This window comes from Eulemur rufifrons, chromosome 2, assembly GCF_041146395.1.
Source record: "Eulemur rufifrons isolate Redbay chromosome 2, OSU_ERuf_1, whole genome shotgun sequence".
Taxonomy (NCBI): Eukaryota; Metazoa; Chordata; class Mammalia; order Primates; family Lemuridae; genus Eulemur; species Eulemur rufifrons.
In genome coordinates this window covers 67,211,966-67,232,082 of record NC_090984.1, presented here as the reverse complement: position 1 = coordinate 67,232,082, position 20,117 = coordinate 67,211,966, and the positions used below count along the sequence as shown (strand labels likewise).

At 37.5% G+C, this 20,117-nt stretch overlaps 1 protein-coding gene across 2 annotated transcripts in view; it reads right to left on the bottom strand.

The window, feature by feature from the left end:
- The window catches only part of NUBPL (NUBP iron-sulfur cluster assembly factor, mitochondrial), a 211,222-nt gene that overhangs the window by 44,463 nt on the left and 146,642 nt on the right, over positions 1–20,117 (bottom strand). For both annotated transcript variants that reach the window (XM_069464071.1, XM_069464075.1), the window contains exon 7: positions 4,904–4,997. In XM_069464071.1, coding sequence (XP_069320172.1) covers positions 4,904–4,997 — 94 coding nt within the window. The remainder of the gene's footprint in view (positions 1–4,903; positions 4,998–20,117) is intronic.

Sequence of the window (20,117 nt, the reverse complement as noted above, 5' to 3'; positions counted from 1 at the left end):
CACTTGAATGTAAATAAAATTAAAAAACAAAAAAAGAAAACAAACAAACAAAAAGAGTTCTAAAGTCAATGATAATAAAGGAAAGGAAAAGTAGGTATAATTAGAAAACAGGCTTAATTTAAAGACTTGAAGGGCAAATATGATTCTGACAGGCTGTTCCAGGTTATGTAAAACTCTTTAGCTGGTGCCATAACCTCTAAATCCTGGAAGTTGGCTCAATTTTGGTACCTCTTTAAATATGTTAGCTAAGAAATGATATTGGCCTGAATAAAACCAAACCTCAGGAACCAAACCTTTAACAAACACTCTTTAACACACACACAGAGATATATTCATAATCACATGTTCCCCAAATTCCCCCTGATATATTTTTTGGTACAATATTTTTATTGTTTGTTATTTTTTCTAATTATAAAGTAAATACAAATTCAATGTAGAAAATCTAGTCTTTTCATTGTTATCAATTTTAATATTTATATAATAACCTGCAATATGAATGCACTAACACTGACTGCTACAATTCTATACAGAGAACCAGTGAGCCTAGAAACTAGCCAAATGTTCAAGATCAGTGTAGATCAGTCCAGAGATAATACTGGTCTTTCAAAGAATCACTTGGGGCTCTACTAAAGGTCAAAGGACAGGGCTTGTAGACTGTCTCCAGATCTTTCCTGGAATGTGTGAATTAAAGAGGTCCAAAGTAGTCTCTGAAGAAAAAAATTACTGAATATAATAAGTACCAATACAGATCATTGGTTGGATATTCATCATATAAGGGTAAACAGGTTTAGACATATTCAGGGATAAATTTATTTTTATCAGGAATCACTTAGATTAGAATAATTTCAACCTAAAGGGTTTGAAAGGATTAGAGCTGAACTCAGAAAAATCAATGAGCTGAACATTGTTGGGTAGCTTGATGTAGAGGTTAACAACGTGAGCTTTAAGCTCTGTCACAACTGATGTGAACCTTAGCTATGACCTACAATAACTGTGGAATCTTGAGAAAGTTATTTAACTCTTCTGAGATTCAAGAAAATAGGAATATAACACCTGTGAAAATTAAATCTGAAAATTAATGTATGGAAGATTGTCATTAAATGGCAATTTGTTATTAATAGGCATTTACCATAGTACCATTTCATACAGAGATCTATTGTCTTTAAAGAATTAATGCTTTTTATTAATTTTTAACTATAAAAATATATATTATAGCAAATTTATAAAATATTAATAAATACTAATTTTAATTCCACGGTTCAGAAATAACTAAGTTTATGTATTTTCAAAAGGATCTTTAGTAACTGGTCTAATTAGAAAAAAATAGATTAGACTTAGAAAGTAAAATATATGTTATGTTTCTACTTTAGAATTATATAACACTAGTAGTTCCCTTTTCTGCTTTCTTTCCCATATGTCAAAAAAAAAGCAAGGAAATGAATGCTCTACATTGTATCATATTTATTCTTTTTAACTTTTTTTTTTTGAAGAGACAAAGTCTCGCTATGCTGTCCATGCTGGTTTCCAACCCCTGGTCTCAAGTGTCTCCCACCTCAGTCTCCAGTAACTGAGATTATAGGTCCAAGCCACCACACACCACACCATTTTATATTTGTTCTTTAAGGCTCGTCACTATGAAGTGTTACACATCCCCCTTACACCCAGAGTCTCTTCTTCCTTTAAACCCCCATATCATGGGGTTTAGATCTTTCGAATAGCATTTCCCCTACTCTGGATTATAGCTATCCATGTTCTTTTCTTACATGCCACTCTTTCCCGCTCCTCACCTTACTCTACCTCCTAGAGCTGGAGCTTTTAACCTGAGGACCCTAAACTTCCTGAAATTATACATAGGATTAGTGTTTCTGTATATCATATGTAAACACATTTTCCTGGAGAGCATCAACAGTTATCATCAAATTCTCAAAAAAGAGAAAAAAAAAAAAAAGGTTTCAAAGCTAAAGCTAAAAAAGGTAAGGAACTCTAGTCTAGGGAAAAGACAGGGATTTACTTATCCTTAGATCCTCACTGCAGTCCCCAACCCCAGGGCCACAAGCTGCCTGTTAGGGACTGGGCCACAGATCTCCCCCACGCCCTGCCCCGTCCATGGAAAAATTGTCTTCCATGAAACTAAGGATGGAGGGGCAGGGGACGGGGGCACAGCAGGGTGTGAGCGGCAGATGAGCCAGTGAAGTTTCATCTGTATTTACAGTTGCTCCCTGTCGCTTACATCACCACCTGAGCTCTGCCTCCACCCCGATCCAACCATGGAAAAATTGTCTTCCATGAAACCAGTCCCTGGTGCCAAAAAGGTTGGGGACCACTGCAATGCTTAGCATCTATCTTGTATATGAATAAAATAAAAATTTATTGATATAAAATTGTATTAATAGATCATAAAATCAATTTTAGGTTTTTGTGTAATCTTTTAAATATACTTTCCTCTTTGGTCTTCTAATCTTAACATCAAAAATACTGTTTCTGAAAGTAGAATGGTAGTTGCCAGGGGCTGGAAAGAGTGGAGGAATAGAGGGAGTTATGTTTAATGGATACAGAATTTCAGTTTGGAAAGATGAAGGTTCTGGAGATGCATAGTGGTGATGATTGCACAACAATGTGAATGTAGTTAATACCACTAAACTGTTATGTATATTTTACCACCACCACAACAAAAATACTGTGTCTTATCTCATGTAATATTTGTTGCCTGCTACAGGGTAGACTCTTCATCAAAGGAAAGGAATAAAGGTGAAATTTTAGGTTATAAAAAAGAAAGAGGAAGCAAATCTAACCCCAATTTATATACATGTAACAGCAGCAGTTACTTCATCATGAAGCATAACTACTATTTCTTTTACAATGGTAATTATGTGCTTGCTTAAGAATTTCAGGAACTAGCTATGAGTAGTTTACCATAGAAACAAAATTGTGGGACTCTCTCCTGGAGGAAAATGCTGAACAGTTAACCTTCAATTCTGTTGCAGCCTAGCTGATGCCAGCCAGACTGCCAGATGGCCCATTACTCAAGATAATCATTGGAACAAGACATGCTGATGGGACCATTTCCCCCTTAAAACCAACCCTTAGTCAGACTGAGGAACTTGAGATGGTCTTTGCAACTAAATTAGTCTGCCATCTCCTCAGGTTGCCAGCTCTTGAATAAAACTCCTTTTCCTTCCACCCAATTGTTGTCTTGAGGTTGGCTTTCAAGTGGTGAGCAGCCAAATCTGAGTTCAGTTACATACATTGTTGGATGGGAGTATAAAAACAAATTTATGTGGGGTAATTTAACCATCAATCTTGTTCAGGGGGGCTGTTACCTGAGTAAACAAAAGAAAACTGCTTAGGAACATCACTCTATCTGTGTGAAATAAAGTAAACTTTTTCAAGGTACCAAGTTACTATTACTCAAGGCATAAATGACAATTTAGCCCAATTTTATCACTGTATTATCCATATAAATAAATAACATAAGCATTTTTTAAGCTTGCAATAGGCATTTCAAGGTACCAGGACACATTTTTTCAATGAACATTTAGGAATTATTCTTAAAACTTAGAAATATAAAAGATACCAAAACTACTTAAAAAAAGAAAAATCACAATTTGGTGATTACAAAAAGGATGAATTATTTTCATATGTCACTTTACTCCCTTCTCATACTTTACAGTCTATCTCATCAAAGAAAAAGTCTCAGACTCCGTTAAAGTTACAAAGATATTAAAACATCAAAATCCCCATATTAATGAGGCAATGTTGATATTTACAAATAATATGTATATCTTGTCCAAAACTTAGATTTTTAAACCTTTTTTTTTTCTTTTTCTTTTTTTTTCTTTTACTTTTTTTTTTTTTTTTTTGAGACAGAGTCTCACTCTGTTGCCCAGGCTAGAGTGAGTGCCGTGGCGTCAGCCTAGCTCACAGCAACCTCAAACTCCTGAGCTCAAGCGATCCTCCTGTCTCAGCTTCCCAAGTAGCTGGGACTACAGGCATGCACCACTATGCCCGGCTAATTTTTTCTAATATATTTTTAGCTGTCCATATAATTTCTTTCTATTTTTAGTAGAGATGGGGTCTCGCTCTTGCTCAGGCTGGTCTCTAACTCCTGAGCTCAAACGATCCGCCCACCTCAGCCTCCCAAAGTGCTAGGATTACAGGCGTGAGCCACTGCGCCCGGCCGATTTTTAAACCTTTTGATAAATAAATGTCAATGATATCATTTGGATAACCAGTAAGTAACTGATTTGCAAAGACATTTAAAAATTCCATCATTTTCCCATAAGTCCTTTTAATATAGAGATTTGAACTATTACTCCAGTGGCATCTATGAAAATCTTTAGAAGCAGATTCAATATAAAGGGTAACTATAATACTAATATTTCAATTCCATATCATAAAAAAGTTATCCACTACCATATTGAAATATATATCTCATAGAACTTATTATGTTTATTGCTTTACTGACTTTAACATTAAATAATTAGCAGAATATAAAACTCTCCCATAGTTGTATTTACTAAAAAGCCAATATTCCTAATATTTACTCTTATTCAGTATTCATTCAATAAATATTTACTGAGTGCCTGTCATGTACCAGTGCTATACGTGCTGCACAACAGTGAATCAAGCAATCATGGTCTACCTATATAATACTTACGCACTACTGGTTTCTAGAAGACAGATGTATATTGTCATCTTTTCAAAGTGTCTTTATGTTTTTGTAAATATACTCATCCTGGTAATATTTTGAAAAATTCAATTTATGCTTCTGATGTCTAATGAAAAGTTTATAAATGATTACTTTTTAAGGCAAAAATGTTTGCCTAACATGAAGTTTGTTCTTATGTATAGCAATAACACACATGAAAGAAAGCACAAATTACTTTAAACTTTTAAGATTTACCTGAAATGGGAATATTCTGTGAGACCGATAACTGCACATCTCCGGTTCCTGGTGGCATGTCAACCACTAAATAGTCCAGTTGACCCCAATCTACCTAAAACCCAAGATGACATAAATAACATTATTGTATAACAATTCCAGTAAACCAATATAAACAAAATCAATGTGTTAATAACAAATCTAAAATAATAGTCCTTACTTGAACCAGCACTGTGCTGAGGGCTAAGGATACACGTATGAATAAATGACAGTCACTGCCTCTAGCAGACCTTCTTTGAATGGTAAGTTGAAATTTCCTGATGACTCATCCCCATACACACACACACAAATGTTGAACTCATTTACAATGGGCTTCCATTTAGGACCAATCATTTATTTTCACTGGGTATAACCCACAGTTTGCCTAAGAAGGTCTTAACTTTTTGTCCCTTGGTTTTTCAGTATAGCATTCCTGTGCTAATATAATTTTTTAAAGTTTATTATTTTTCCTTCATCAAAATAAAACACACCAATAATGAAAACCAAAACTTAATAAGAAAAATTTAAAATATAATTAGAGTCCCAATACTATTATATTAATATTTTGATTATTTCTTTCAAGGCAATTTTTTAAAAGTATCTATACCCAGAAAATTCAGCTACATAACCAACTCCTTAATCCTTAGCCTTAATATAGTTAGGTCTCAAGGGTATATCAAGTTCTTTTTTCCTCAGATAGTTCTTCCCTCTGAGTCCCTAGTCTCTGTGAATGGTCCCAGGATCCTCTCAGTTGCCTGACATAGAAACTTGGAATCATACTTAACTTTTCCATTTCCTTCAGTACCCCCAGTCAGTTATTTTGCCTTGTAAAAATCACTCACATGCATCCACCCCCCCCTTTCTTCGTTGCCAAGAACCCAAATGAGGCCACCACCATCTATTACTATTAAACCATCCTAACCAATATTTCTGCTCTAGCATTGCTCATCAAGTCTGTTTCTAACAACACTGAAAAATGGTCCATCTAAAAATGCAAGACTGATAGTGCCACTTTTTTGTTTAAAACTCTTCTATTGCTTTTAGGATAAAGTCTGAGTTGAAGCTCTAGAACACTCTGCCTGGTCCTCTTCACTTGCTAATTCCTCCTCATTCTTGAGATCCCAGCTTAAAATTCACTTCGTCAGGGAAAACTCCCCTAACTCCCATTAGATTAAATATAGTGTTTCTATTATGTACTTTTAATCACTCATTCAGAACGTTTATTGAGTACCTGCTATATACTTGGCATTGAGCTAGGTATTGACAATTAAATAGTATCATGGTCCCTGCCCTCATAGAACTTACCATATAAAGACACACAGATCTTAAACAGATAATCATCCAAATAAATATATAATTACCAGTTTCATAACACAAGAAGCACTGTGAAGACAGTAAAATGTGCAAAGGAAAGAGCTTATCAGCTTTGAGAAATTGAAAGAAGATCAACATGGCTACTACACAGCAGTGAGTGAGGAAAAGGGTGTCATTCATTTACTGTTGTTTCATGATCTGTCTTCCTATAAAACCATAAGCTGAGTTAGAACACCTTAGTACAACACATTGAAGATACTTAATAAGTTTTCTTTCAAGGAATGGATAAATGAACAAATGCAAAAGTTTATTTTTTTAATCTAAGTAGAAACTGTGCATATAATTCCATATTCTGTTTAAAACTTAACGTACAATATTAATCATACTTTTAAAATAAAAAGTTTAGGTGACATTAGGTCAAACAGATTCTTTCATGTATTAACACATCTATTCAACACTTTTTTATTAAGAATAAATTAGATGTCAGGCATTGTTCCAGGTGATGAGGATAGAGCAATGAACAAAATGAAATTCCAGCCACCATGGAACTGAGAGCAATGAACAAAATGAAATTCCAGCTACCGAGGAACTGACATTTTAGTGAAAGAAACATACAGAAAGACAAACAAACCAGAAATTAGTAAGTGCTATGAAGAAAACTACAAGTATCCCTTACTATACAAAATTATTTGGTTCCCGATTTAGATGTCTAGATCAAATAAGAAGAGATGTTTTAAAAAATCTCTTCAATTCCTAAGTTTCAGATAGCAAGTATTTAAGAGTTCAGCAAAGGTTTTATCAAAGAATTTATTTGAATCTCTATGGTCCCCAAGATCAGACGGTGTAGAATAGGCAGAAAGAATTGAATGACGGAAGGTGCTAATTTAGTCAGGGTGGTGAGAGCCCTAAATGAAGTGAGAAAACAACTACTGAAGATCTGAAGGAAAGCATTGAGGCCACAGCAAGTGCAAAGGCCCAGAGATGGGGATATGCCTGCTGCATTCAAGGAATAGCTGGGAAGTCAATACAGCCTTTCTAAAATAACCATCATTCTCTCTCTCCTTCCCTGAAATTGTTTTTCTTCAAAACATTCCTCAATATCTGACATCACATATATTGATTTGTCTCTTAGGAATCCTATGCTATACTATTTCCCAAATACATATACTCACTATCATATAATAACATACTTTAAGAGAATAATGAACATAAATTAGTTCATTTTTAATACAGGGCTCTTTGGCTTGAAAAATAGTTACCCCAAGGTTACTCATGGCTACCATCTATGAAACTATCCCCCAAAAAGATAAGGACACTTTTCATTTTATATCCTTGGCACTGAAATTCCTAGCACTGGCAGACTGACAAGTCTCTTTGTTTTCAGAGAACATTAAATGACTGGTGCCAACAATTCATCACTGTTTTTCCTTGGCATTTAATCATATTTATCATGTTACCTTCAAATTTCCTATCTCTTTAAAGAGAACTATTTTTGTAGCTACTGTCATTGCTTTGGGGATCTTCCTCATAAATTCTTTGCCTCGCTCAATGTCTGAAAGAGTCTTCCCTACATTTTCTTCTAGGATTCTTCAGGTTTCATGCCTTAGGTTTAAGTCTGTTATCCACCTAGAATTGATTTTTATAAGAGGTGAGAGGTGGGGATCCAGTTTCAATCTTCTGCACGTAGCTATCCAGTTTTCCCAGCACCATTTATTGAAAAGGGATTCTTTTCCCCAGTGTACATTTTTGTCTGCTTTGTCAAAGATTAGGTGACAATATGCGGATGGTTTCATCTCTGTATTCTCAGTCCTGTTCCAAAGGTCTATGTCTCTATTTTTGTGCCAGTACCATGCTGTTTTAGTTACTATAGCCTTGCAGCACAGCTTGAGGTATGGTAGACTGATACCTCTCAATGTGTTCTTTTTGCTTAAGATTGCTTTGGCTATATGAGGTCTTCTCTGGTTCCATACAAATAAATGGGACCTGATCAAATTAAAAAGCTTTTGCACAGCCAAGGAAACTATCACTAGAGTGAAAAGACAACCTACAGAATGGTAGAAAATATTTGCTCTCTACACATCCGATAAAGGGTTGATAACAAGAATCTATCTAGAACTCAAAAAAGTCAACAAGAAAAAATAAAATAACCCCATCGATAAATGGGCAAAGGACATGAACAGAAACTTTTCAAAAGAAGACAGAATGGCCAACAAACATATAAAAAAAATGCTCAACATCTCTAATCATTAGGGAAAAGCAAATCAAAACCACAACGAGATATTACCTAACTCCAGTAAGACTGGCCTTTATCAAAAAATCCCAAAGCAACAAATGCTGGCGAGGATGTGGAGAGCTAGGAACACTCTTACACTGCTGGTGGGACTGCAAATTAGTGCAACCTCTGTGTAAAAGAATTTGGAGATAACTCAAAGAGCTACAAGTAGAACTACCATTTGATCCAGCAATAGCACTATTAGGCATCTACCCAAAGGAACAAAAGTCATTCTATAATAAAGGCATCAGTACTCGAATGTCTATGGCAGCACAATTCACTATAGCAAGGATGTGGAAACAACCCAAGTGCCTGTCAATCCATGAGTGGATTAATAAAATATGGTATATGTATACAATGGAACACTACTCAATTATAAAAAATGATAGTGATCTAGCACCTCTTGTATTTTCCTGGATAGAGTTTGAGCCCATCCTCTGAAGTGAGGTATCACAAGAATGGAAGAATGGGCACGACATGAACTGGGCCATCAAACTGGCACTGACTGATGAACACTAAGGTGCTCACACAGTAGTAATATTCTTTGGGGGTAAGGGTGTTGGGGGTGGGTAAACTCACAACTAATGGACACAGTGAGCATTGTAGGGGGGGAAAGGGCATGCCTCAAATCATGGTTGGGATGTGGCGAAGTCATAACATGTAACCAAAATGTTTGTACCTCCATAATTTCCTGAAATAAAAAAAAATTAAAAGAAAGAGAGAGAACTATTATTAAGACTCCCAGGAACTAAGAAATACTTCACTGTTAAGGCAATTCATTTCAAATGATTCTTAAATTGAATTTAAACTCTGAAAAAAGAACCTGGCCCACCACCTTCATCACACATAGTAGGCTTTCCATAAAGCCTTGGTGACTGGGATTGAAACGAACAAAATTCAGTATCTGAGTTCCAGATTTATGGCATTCACTAACACTATACTAACATTGAAACATACTGGCTGCCAGGAAGTTCCAGTTCTCTTGTAAAAGAACCATCCAAAGTACTGATTTTAGAATGATTTGGGGATTCTCTAGATTCTACTTAGTGTTTGTTTACTTGTATAAATTATGTTTTACTAAGTATAAAGAAATAAGTACTAATAAAACACTCAAGAATTTCATTTAGTAAAACCCAGTGGTAGATCCAGATTTTGCATGACCTGAAGCATATATAATTTGAGTGATCCTCTATAAGAATAAGAATACAAAATTATGAATGCAAAATTAGGTACAAAGGTAAACTATTATTTGGAACATAAAAAGAAATCATCATAAAATGCTGGAGCCTCAGAGATTCATGTTCCTTTCTCTGAGATCTTTTGAACAACAAAAATGCTTACATAGAAATGTTTCCTGACTATAACCTGGCTTCTTTTCTCCACCTAGAACATTCTACAATTCCCAGAATCTCACAGGGTCCTATGCAAATATGGAACCTATTAGGTCCAGAGCCCAGAAGGAGACACATGAAGCCTCAGGTGTGGCAAAATGCTGTTTATTTGAGCATCTGGGTGCAGATGGCTGGAGCCCAAAAAGAGCATCCATGCCAGGAAGGGGAGAGCAATGAGCTTTATAGGAGGTTTGGATGTAAGTTTGGGAAGAGTGAATTTTTTTCTGAACAGTAAGCAGTTCTGCAACCGTCTGCAGTCAGAGTTAGATTTATAGGCTCTGGACTCTCCAGACTTCTGGGGCTATTGTCTCACAGGCCTTATGACCACTCTCTAAGTTTTCCATTAGCCACATTCTGTCCTATACATACTTTCTGGGTTCCCACCCTTAGCAAGCCTAACAGAACCTGAGCGCACAAGCTCCATGAGCTGCACTGTAATCCCACCTCTGGTAAAACCTTCTTACTTCTCTCTCAGGCTCCAGACTCAAAGGACCCCAGCAGGACAGAGTCAGCCTATAAGTGGAGTTACCACAGTAGTCCAGAGATGCTCTGTGAATAGAGAGAAAGCATCACAGTAGCAAATTCATCAAGGTAGCTATGAAGTCAAATAATTACATCATATCTAAGAAGGATATAAAAAGCATAATGAGACAATCAAAAACAAAGCCAATGGCTAGGACAGTTGAGAAGGATGGGATGAGGCACAGAGCCTGGGCAACAGCTCAGATCTGAATTTGCCAAGAGAGGCATCCTGTTAGATGTCTCTTTTTCATAGTAACACCTGGCCTTTATTACTGGTAATGGAGAAAAAAAAAGCCAAAACCTGTAAAATAATTTTAAAGAGATTTACCTTGAGCCAAATTTGAGGATCATGACCCAGAACCACGCCCAAGAAGCCTTGAGCAAGTGGACTCACTGTGGCTGAGTTACAGTTTGGTTTTATACATTTCAGGGAGACAGGGGTTACAGGTAAAGTCATGAATCAATACGTGGGAGGCATACATTGGTTTGGCCTGAAAAGGTGGGCCATCTGAAAGTGGGGAGAGGGCTTACAGGTTATAGGTGGGTTTAAAGATTCTTTGACTTGTAATTGGTTAAAGACATGAAGCTTTGTTTAAAGGCTTGGAATGTTTTAACATAAGGAGCTGTTTATCAGAGATAAGCCACCAGACATATATTTGTTGTATAAATTGAGGACCTGCAGGTTTGTCTAGAACAGTTAGGCCTGTTAATGGGTTACAAAGGAGGTCCACAAGAAGGGAGGGGGGCATGATGAGGCATGTCTGATATCTCTCCTACTGGCAGGCAATTTAGTTTTAGGATAGTCCTTTGGCCAAGAGGGGGTCCATTCAGTCAGCTGGTGGTGGGGGCAGGGGGTGAGCCTTAAGATTTTATTTTAGTTCACATTACCCTCTAAAATGTTTTGAGATACAGCATGTCTGAATCCAAATATAATGCAGTCACTGAACTTCTGTCCAAAGCCATTCAACATTAGAACAGTTAATTTTTTTACCTGTTCTTGTGATATTATGAAATATATATTTGGTCTGCATCTCTGTTTCTTGACATAAAATCCTAAAATCCTTGGAATCTCAGAGTAATAGGAGAGACTTTGTATGCTAATAAGATGGCTGGTATCTGTGGGCACCCAGATAGCCTCAGGATGAGGACTGGTTACCAGGGGATCCAACCACGTGATTACAAGGCTAGAACTTTCAGTTTCCCTCACAATCTCTGGGAAGGGTAGAAAGACTGAAGGTTGACTTGATAAACCAATAGCCAATTATGTAATTAATCATGCCTAGATAATGGAGCTTTCAAAAAACTCCATTAGGTCTGAGTTCTGGGGCTTCCAGATAGCTAAACAGGAGGTTTAGCTATGGAAGCTAATGGAGGTTCCTGCAGGGTGGTGTACCAGGAGAGGGCATGGAAGCTCTGTGCTCCTTGTCAACCTAAAGAAAGAAACTGAGGCCAATTAACAGAGTTTATCTGGGCCAAAGTTGAGGACTGTAGCCAGGGAAACACTTTCAAGTTAGCTTGGGGAAGTGCTCTGGAGTTCAAAGGAGAGGCTCAAATTTTTAAAGAAAAAAGGACATGTCAGGAGAGGGAACGTGACAAAAGTTGTTTTTCAGCAATTCTCACTGGTGTACAGGTATAACATTGATTAGTAATTCGCTATACATTGTTGAACTATAGGGTATGAATTATCGTGTTCAGCATATGGCATTATTAGGTTAATTTATAGCTATTGGTGGTGACACTAGTACTAGAGTCCATATTGCAAGCAGCTTTGAAATGATTACTTAGCTCAAGAGGGCAGGGTTGGGGGGAGACGCATGTAGTGTGACTGCTGCCTCATTCTAAAGACTCTCTGGGCCTAGTAATTTAAAGGGGATGTAAGGATGGCCTTGCTGAAATAACAGGAAAACATCTAATGTGCAGTTTTCTAATAACAGCTGAAGATCAATCATGAGCTCCCCCTACTCTTTCTCTATTTTCAAAAACATCTGAAAAGAGCCCAAAGACAGAAAGGAATGTAAATCTTTCTCTTTACACTCACCAGGTCACAGCCTTTAGATGGTTCTATAGCCTAAAGGTGTTCCTGAGAAACTCTGGGATGGACAGCAGGGGGGGTAAACTCCAGGCTTTCTTTTCGGGCCCAAACCCATATCTCAGGGGCAAAATCACGTCCCCTGGATGAGCCTGACTACATCTCAGAGATATAAGTCTCCAGGAGCAGAAGAATCAAGAAAGAGGGACAACCTGACATCTCGCAGCTACCTGCTAATTGCTCCACAAGGATTACTATTTTTCTCTTTGCCCCCATAAAGGAAGCAAGCCACTTGGCCTCGCTGCTGGCATCTCCCTTCTCTTTCTTTGGGATGTCACACCATCTCCCTACTCTCTTCCTGCCCACCCTTCTCTCTCTCTCTCTCTCTCTCTCTCTCTCTCTCATTCTGTCTATACTTCTAAAGGATAAAATAAACGTTTTTTACTTTTATATCTTAATTACTGCGTGAGAAATCTTTTTCCACCTGCATCATAAGCACCTACTAGGCTTTCCACCCTATTAGGGGGCTCACATTCCTCAAGGAAAAAGTTTATTTTCTTTCTTATCTTTCTCCATACCTCTCCCTATGCATCTCTTCCACCTGCCTTTATAACAAATGGGTAAATGTAAGTAAAGTGTTTTCCTGAGTTCTGTGTGCTGCTCTAGCAAATTAATCAAACCCAAGGAGGGGGTAGTGGGAACCCAGATTTATAGTCAGTCAGTCAGATGCACAGGTCAAAGCCTGCGCTTTCAACTAGCACCCAAAGTAGGGGGTAGTCTTATGGGACTGAGCCCCCAACCTGTGGGATCTGACACTGTCTCCAAGTAAATAGTGTCAGAACTGAATTGAATGAGAGGACACCCAGCTAGTGTTTGTTGGAGAATCTGCTGGAAAAAATTGACGTGTGGGGGATGTAAGGTTTTTTGGATTGGCCGGCGCCAGAGAAAGAAAGACAAGCAGAGTTGAAAGGGATAAGAGGCTTTATTGCAGCGCTCCCGGGTGGGGGTAACGAGTCCCAAGAGAGGGACCCAGGTGAGCTTCACAGTCCCATGGAGTGGGACCAGAGAAGTCGCCCCGCCCAGAAGTTGGAGTGGGCTTATATATGTTTTTAGGGCTGGGGGATGGGAGTTTCTTCTCGGTGCGAAGAATAAGGACTTTCTTTGTTTCAGTTTTAGGGCAGGTATTGAAGAATAGGAGGGACTTCTTCTTTTTTCATTAGGGAAGGGAGGAGTGCCTGCCACCAGCCTTACAGGGGAAAAGAACCATACATCTGGTGTCAGAAATATTGACTGACTGTGCAAGAGTAGGGAATAAAAGAAACTTTATTTTTTTCATCTGTATCTCTACAGTCCTATAGATGTATTTGTATTTGTAACTGCTACAACATAACAACAGCATTTTTTACAATTGCTCTTTTATTTTATTAAGATATCCAACACTAGAGGGTAGGTCACCAGGAATAATTACTAAATTTCTGTTAAATTATTTTCTGTTCTCTTTTACCAACCTTATCAAATGAAAATAATCCAAACTAGTATTTACTAAGTAATTAAGTAATTTTAGGCTAACATGTTATTTTCAAATAGTACTTTATATTTTATATTCAAAATAATGTCCAATAATTTGAGAGTAACTCAAAGACTCAAAGGCAATTCCCTCTTTTCTGAAAAATGACTGGGAGATAAAATCGTATCTTATTATTTGGGCAGATAAGGTAATTTAGCTTTTTCAGGACCTCAGTTATGAAAAATATGGTGCTATGAATGGGAAAAGATGAGTCACTTTCTTCCAGGGACATTTCTATTATATTCAGAAACAGACCAAAACAGAAGCAAGCAGGCCTCACTTCAAAATATGCTGGGAACACAAGTACAAACAGGCTGAATTTTAAGTGTTGAATAGAAAGGGCCCATGAATGCATGGTCAACATTTCCATTTTTGCCTTTTCAGCTGATTCAAGCAGTTTACCACTGTCAGCTTCCAGGGTAGCAAATTCCATCATCAGCACTACACAGGCCAAGTATAAGGACCACAGGGTCAACATACAGTTCTCCAGAGCAAAGGTGGACTGTCCCAGCCATCCTGTTCTGCTACCAAGCCCAATGTGAGCCAGGTGAAAATAACATCAGCAGGGTTGAACACTGAGCCATGTGGAACCAGGAAGCAAAATCATTGCTAAGACAGAAAGCCTGTCTGCTGAAGCCAAAGTAGTGTCCAAGAAGAATTAATATCCTAAGGGCACAGAAAAGGCATAGCCAAAGAACAAAGGTGAAATCGTAAAGCAAAAAGATCTAGATTGGTTGAACAATTTAAAAGTGGGCTGTGTTCTGGCAGACCATTCATATGGTACTTGGAATATGCCATATGTGATAGGATTGATAAGGAAAACCCCATCTATTACCTGGCACATCAACATAATACCAACCTATTACCTGACACATCAACTAACCTATTACCTGGCTAGTTAGCCACCTGAGACCCCACCCCTCAGACCACCCCAACTTAATAAAAGTGGGAAAAATCAGGTAGACGGGGCTCAGAATTTGGTGGTGAGACCCCTCTGAGCCCACCAGCAAATAAACTTTGATTCTCTGACTCTCCGACTCCCGTGTGCTGCTTGATTTGTCCTCGGGACCACCCGCTGTAACACTTGCTGTAACAGGACAACTTCTTAAAGCAAGTTAGGCTGGGCCAGACCTTGCCTCTTTCCTTCTCATCTGATGGACTGGTCAGTTTTGACTCTCATGCCTACTTAGTGGACCTCAAGGTAATGTCCTTGTGTCTGATTCTTCTATTCTAAAACCAAGTTCTGCCATCTGTCCCTAATTTTCCTGATTCTCTAACCTCAGTTAGTCATAGTCCTACCCTACTAGCAAACAGAACAGTACTCACGCTTTACTCAGAATCCCAGAGCATGAAACCATGCCACTATGGGTACAGGAGATGCAGCTAACCTGGTCTCAGCCCTATGGACAAACTTTGCAGACAAATTACCAAGCTCCTAAAACTGTTGATTCAACTAACTTTCAGGGTTTGAATGGGTCTTCTAGCTCTAAGAATTCTGGGGTAATTACTTTTATACATAACTATCCCTCCAACTTCGATGTATGCTTGCTAATAGAAGAAAAAATTCATATGCATCTGTAGACTCTCTCTCCATATTCAGTCCATAATGTCTAACTTGTGAACTAAAATAAAATCTTAAGGCTCATCCCCCACTGGCTGACTGAATGGAACCCCTCTTGGCCAAGTGGATGTCCTAAAACTAAATTGCCTGCCACAAGGAGAGAGGTCAGACATGCCTCATCATGACCCCCACCCCATCTTGGAGACATCCTTTGTAACCCATTAACAGGCCTAAGGGTATGCAAGACAAACCTGCAGTCCTCAATTTACACCACAAATATATGTCCCCGTGGCTTGTCTCTGATTAACAGCTCCTTATGTTAAAACATTCCAAGTCTTTAGACAAAGCTTTATGTCTTTAACTAATTACAAGTCAAAGAATCTTTAAACTCACCTATAACCTGTAAGCCCTCTCCCCACTTTCAGATGGCCCACCTTTTCAGGCCAAACCAAAGTATGCCTTCTATGTATTGATTTGTGACTTTACCTGTAACCCCTGTTCCCTGAAATGTATAAAACCAAACTGTAACCCAGCCACAGCTCCACTTGCTCAAGGCTTCTTGGGCGTGGTTCCGGGTCATGATTCTAGAATTTGGCTCAGAATAAATCTCTTTAAAATTATTTAACAGAATTTGGCTTTTTTTCCGTTGACACAAAGTGCCTGAGTAAACAGCAGGAGAACGAACTACACTCTCAACCATATCTTGAGGACACAGTCACATCTCCTGTGATAATCCCTTCTCCAAGGAAGGGCAGGAAACCAACTTTTGGATTTTGATATGCTTGCAGTTTTTGTTATCTACGTGCCTCTCTGCTTTTGTTATCAACGGACAGCCATCACTTCGTTCCAGCCAGCCACTTGGGCTTGGGACTGGCATCTCCTTTCTCTTTCTTTGGGATGCCATGCCATCTCCCTGCTCTCTTTCCTCCTCTTCCCTTCTCCCTTTCTCTTTCTCCCTGTTTCTCTCTCTTTCTCTCACTCTCATTTTTTTTCTATCCTTCTGAGAAAATAAACTTATTTTACTTTTATATATCTTAATCTCTGAGTGAGAAATCTTTCTCCCCCCATGCCATGAGCACCTACTAAGCTTCCCACCCTAACACTAACCAGTGTTCATTCAACATCCACTGAATGATTCTATGAGTCAAGTTTCCCCTTACAATTTTATTATACAACTAAAATTAAAAATGTGGCCATGTGAGACACCTTTTACATACAATATAAATCTAAACTAGAGCATAAAGTATCTTTCTTTACATCTGAGCCACAGATTTTGCTCTCCCCAGTGCCCTATGTATAAAATCATGCAAGATTTTATTTTGGCTGCAAGATGAAAATCGCTTCAAAGGAGAAATTATTTAAATGTAAATAACACAATAAAAATCTGAATAACAAAAAGATTTCTACTTCAGTTGATGGCCTACTGACTTGTGGACATAAATGATATAACAAAATGTAATAAAGTTATCCCTGAGATTGTTCTGATAAGAGCTGACCCAGTTATAAAATGAGAACACATTATTTAAGTTACAACAATGATATAAATGTTCTTCTCTAATCTTTTCATTTTTTTCCCCAAATGGTAAAGTTCTCTAATCCATTTTCAAATGTCTTCCTTTCTAAAGAAAAAAAGGGGGGAGGGGGATGGGGACGCTACTTGAATAAATCCCTCCAAGTCACTATGAACCCAACTAATAGCCAATAATGTTTTGAGAGAAAAGAAGAAAACTTTACTTCTTATCTTTTCCTTTATCATCATCTCTCGTTTCCTTAGTTGTCCTCCTAGCAGAGGTATAGAGCAGGCTGGTCCTGACAACCTGGAGACAGCATCAATTCACAGAGGACTTATCCAAAAACTGATACTTGGGTCAATTTTTGGTAACTCTGAACCTATTTTCTGAAATAATATTTAAAACATTATCAGTTCCCAGGCCAGCCCACAGATGCCTATGTAAATCCACAGTACAGCTGAAACAGTAAAACTTCAAATACAAAAATAATGACACTGCCACAAAAGCAGCAGGATTTCAGTTACTTTTAGGAACATTTCTCTAAGTTCTCTAGAGTCCTGCTTTAGGCCAACTGCTTATATGCACAGAAGTTCATAACCTAGGAAGGAGATGTTACTGAAGCATAGGAGTGTTACCAAAAAGGCCTAAAATATTACATGCCTGCTTGAGAATCAAGATATTTCAAAGAAATTATCAAAAGAAATTTTTAAAAAATCCTCTCTGTATACCTAAAAGGCTGAAGTTTTGAATTTTTTTTTTTCAGTTAAGAGTAACAAATCATTTTATTAATCCAATTTGGGACAGCTTATAAAATGTATGTAGACATACAGCACTCTAATAAGGAAAACTATAAAACTACAATATACTTTTAAGAATATCCTCAGAACAGGTCGGGCGAGGTAGCTCATGCCTGTAATCCTAGCACTCTGGGAGGCCGAGGAGAGCGGATCGTTTGAGCTCAGGAGTTCGAAACCAGCCTGAGCAGGAGCGAGACCTTGTCTCTACTAAAAAAAATAGAAAGAAATTAGCTGGACAACTGAAAAAAAAAAAAAACCATATATATATATATATGGTTATTTTATATATATATATATATATATATATATATATATAAATATAAAAAAAAAAAAAATTAGCCGGGCATGGTGGCGCATGCCTGTAGTCCCAGCTACTCGGGAGGCTGAGGCAGGAGGATCGCTTGAGCCCAGAAGTCTGAGGTTGCTGTGAGCCAGGCTGATGCCTGGGCACTCACTCTACCCTGGGCAACAGAGTCAGACTCTGTCTCAAAAAAAAAAAAAAAAAAAAAAAGAATATCTTAGAACAAATATTTTTGTTTGGGAGTATTCAAGGTCTTGAAGGGGCAGGATTATAGCTGCCATAGAAGCTGCTTTCGCAACCCCCAATAAGAGTATCCACAGGCATTGTTCAGTGGCTGAGGCATTAGAGCACTTGAGGGACAGGACTGTCCCAGAAGACCAGTCTACCTAATAACATACTGCATGCTAGGGATGATCTGAAGAACTGACCCAGTCAAGTTTCTTCTCTAGTTCTAGCTACCTACCATCTGGGGTCATATCCTATTTTTTGAGCCTAGGGTCCTTCAGGTAGAATTGGGCTGTGTGAATAGGGAAAAGGTGGGAGGGTAGGCCTGCAGGTAATAGGTAAAGGAGAGCAGAAGGAAATTAATAGTTACTGAGAGCCTAGTACAAGCCTGTCTCTAAATACTTTGTACATACATGACTGCACAACATTGTAAAATAGGCATTACACTATCTCTATTTTACAGATAAGAATATTGAGGAATAGAGAAGTTACAGAAGTTGCCCAAGGTCAGGCTATTGGTGAATTATAGAGCTGGGATATGGATCCTGGTCTGTATGACTCATGTCATGTTCCCAGTTTCCCACAGAGTTGAGTAGAGCATCACTATTCTCCAAATCTCTGAAGAGTTTTGCCAGCACAACCTCATAACCCTAAGAACATAGGAGCTTTATTACCTTTTCCATGTACAATAAAATAGATATATAAAATAGAACTTGTAGACCCACAGAAAATTATTTACCCAGACAATATAAGCTACAAGAATTATTTATTTCCTTTCCATTTTATTCTCTATTCTGGTTCATTATAATAATGTTTCTTTTATTTCTGAATTTATTTTTAATGGTAGGTCAGCATTCTTTCCTTACATGATCCTTTGAGAGTCTTTTATACTATAAAGCAAGTGTCTTAGTAACCATGGAAATCTAGACTGTAAATTTCTGACTTTGTGCTGTTGAAGAACATTTTAGCTTTTAATAATCTACCATTAAATTCAGGTTTTGTTTAAAATCAGTAAGTATCATTCTACTAACCATCTATACAAGAAAATTATGTGGAGGAATTGTTTAAATCAAAGTAAATAACCTATAAAGACTAAGAACAGATATAGTACTTTAAAAATATTTTTTACATATCTATAGCTTTTTGGATATGACGTTTCTGAAACTGGCTCAGGAGATCTTATTTTAAAATTTTAAAGATTAAATCGTATCAAATAAGAAACCAACTGTAAGAAATTGTGGCTCCATATGCAGTTACATTTTAAGTATGAGCTATTATAATGAAGCTTTCAGATTTTAAATTCTGATTCAGACATTAATTGCTATGATTTTTTTTTTTAAACAGGACTGAAAAGGGATAATAAATCTAGCTGGGGAAAGACAAGAATCCAGATTTCTACTCATCAAATAGAGGAATGAGTTTTAATTTAGGAAACTGACATAAATAAATTCTAATCATTTTTGTCACAAATTAACTGTGACCATAGGCCAACAAATTAAAATCCCTGAACCTTAGTTTTCTCATCTGTAAAATATTTTAGATTAGGTGATCACTAAACATTCCTTCCAACTACTTAAAAAAAAAAAAAAAAAAAAGCATGACTATGATCTGTTTGTGTAAAGCGAAAAATATTTGTGAAGGATTTGCTTACATGAAAGATGAACAAAAGACATTTTTACCAAAACAGCAAGAAAAGCCCTAAAAAG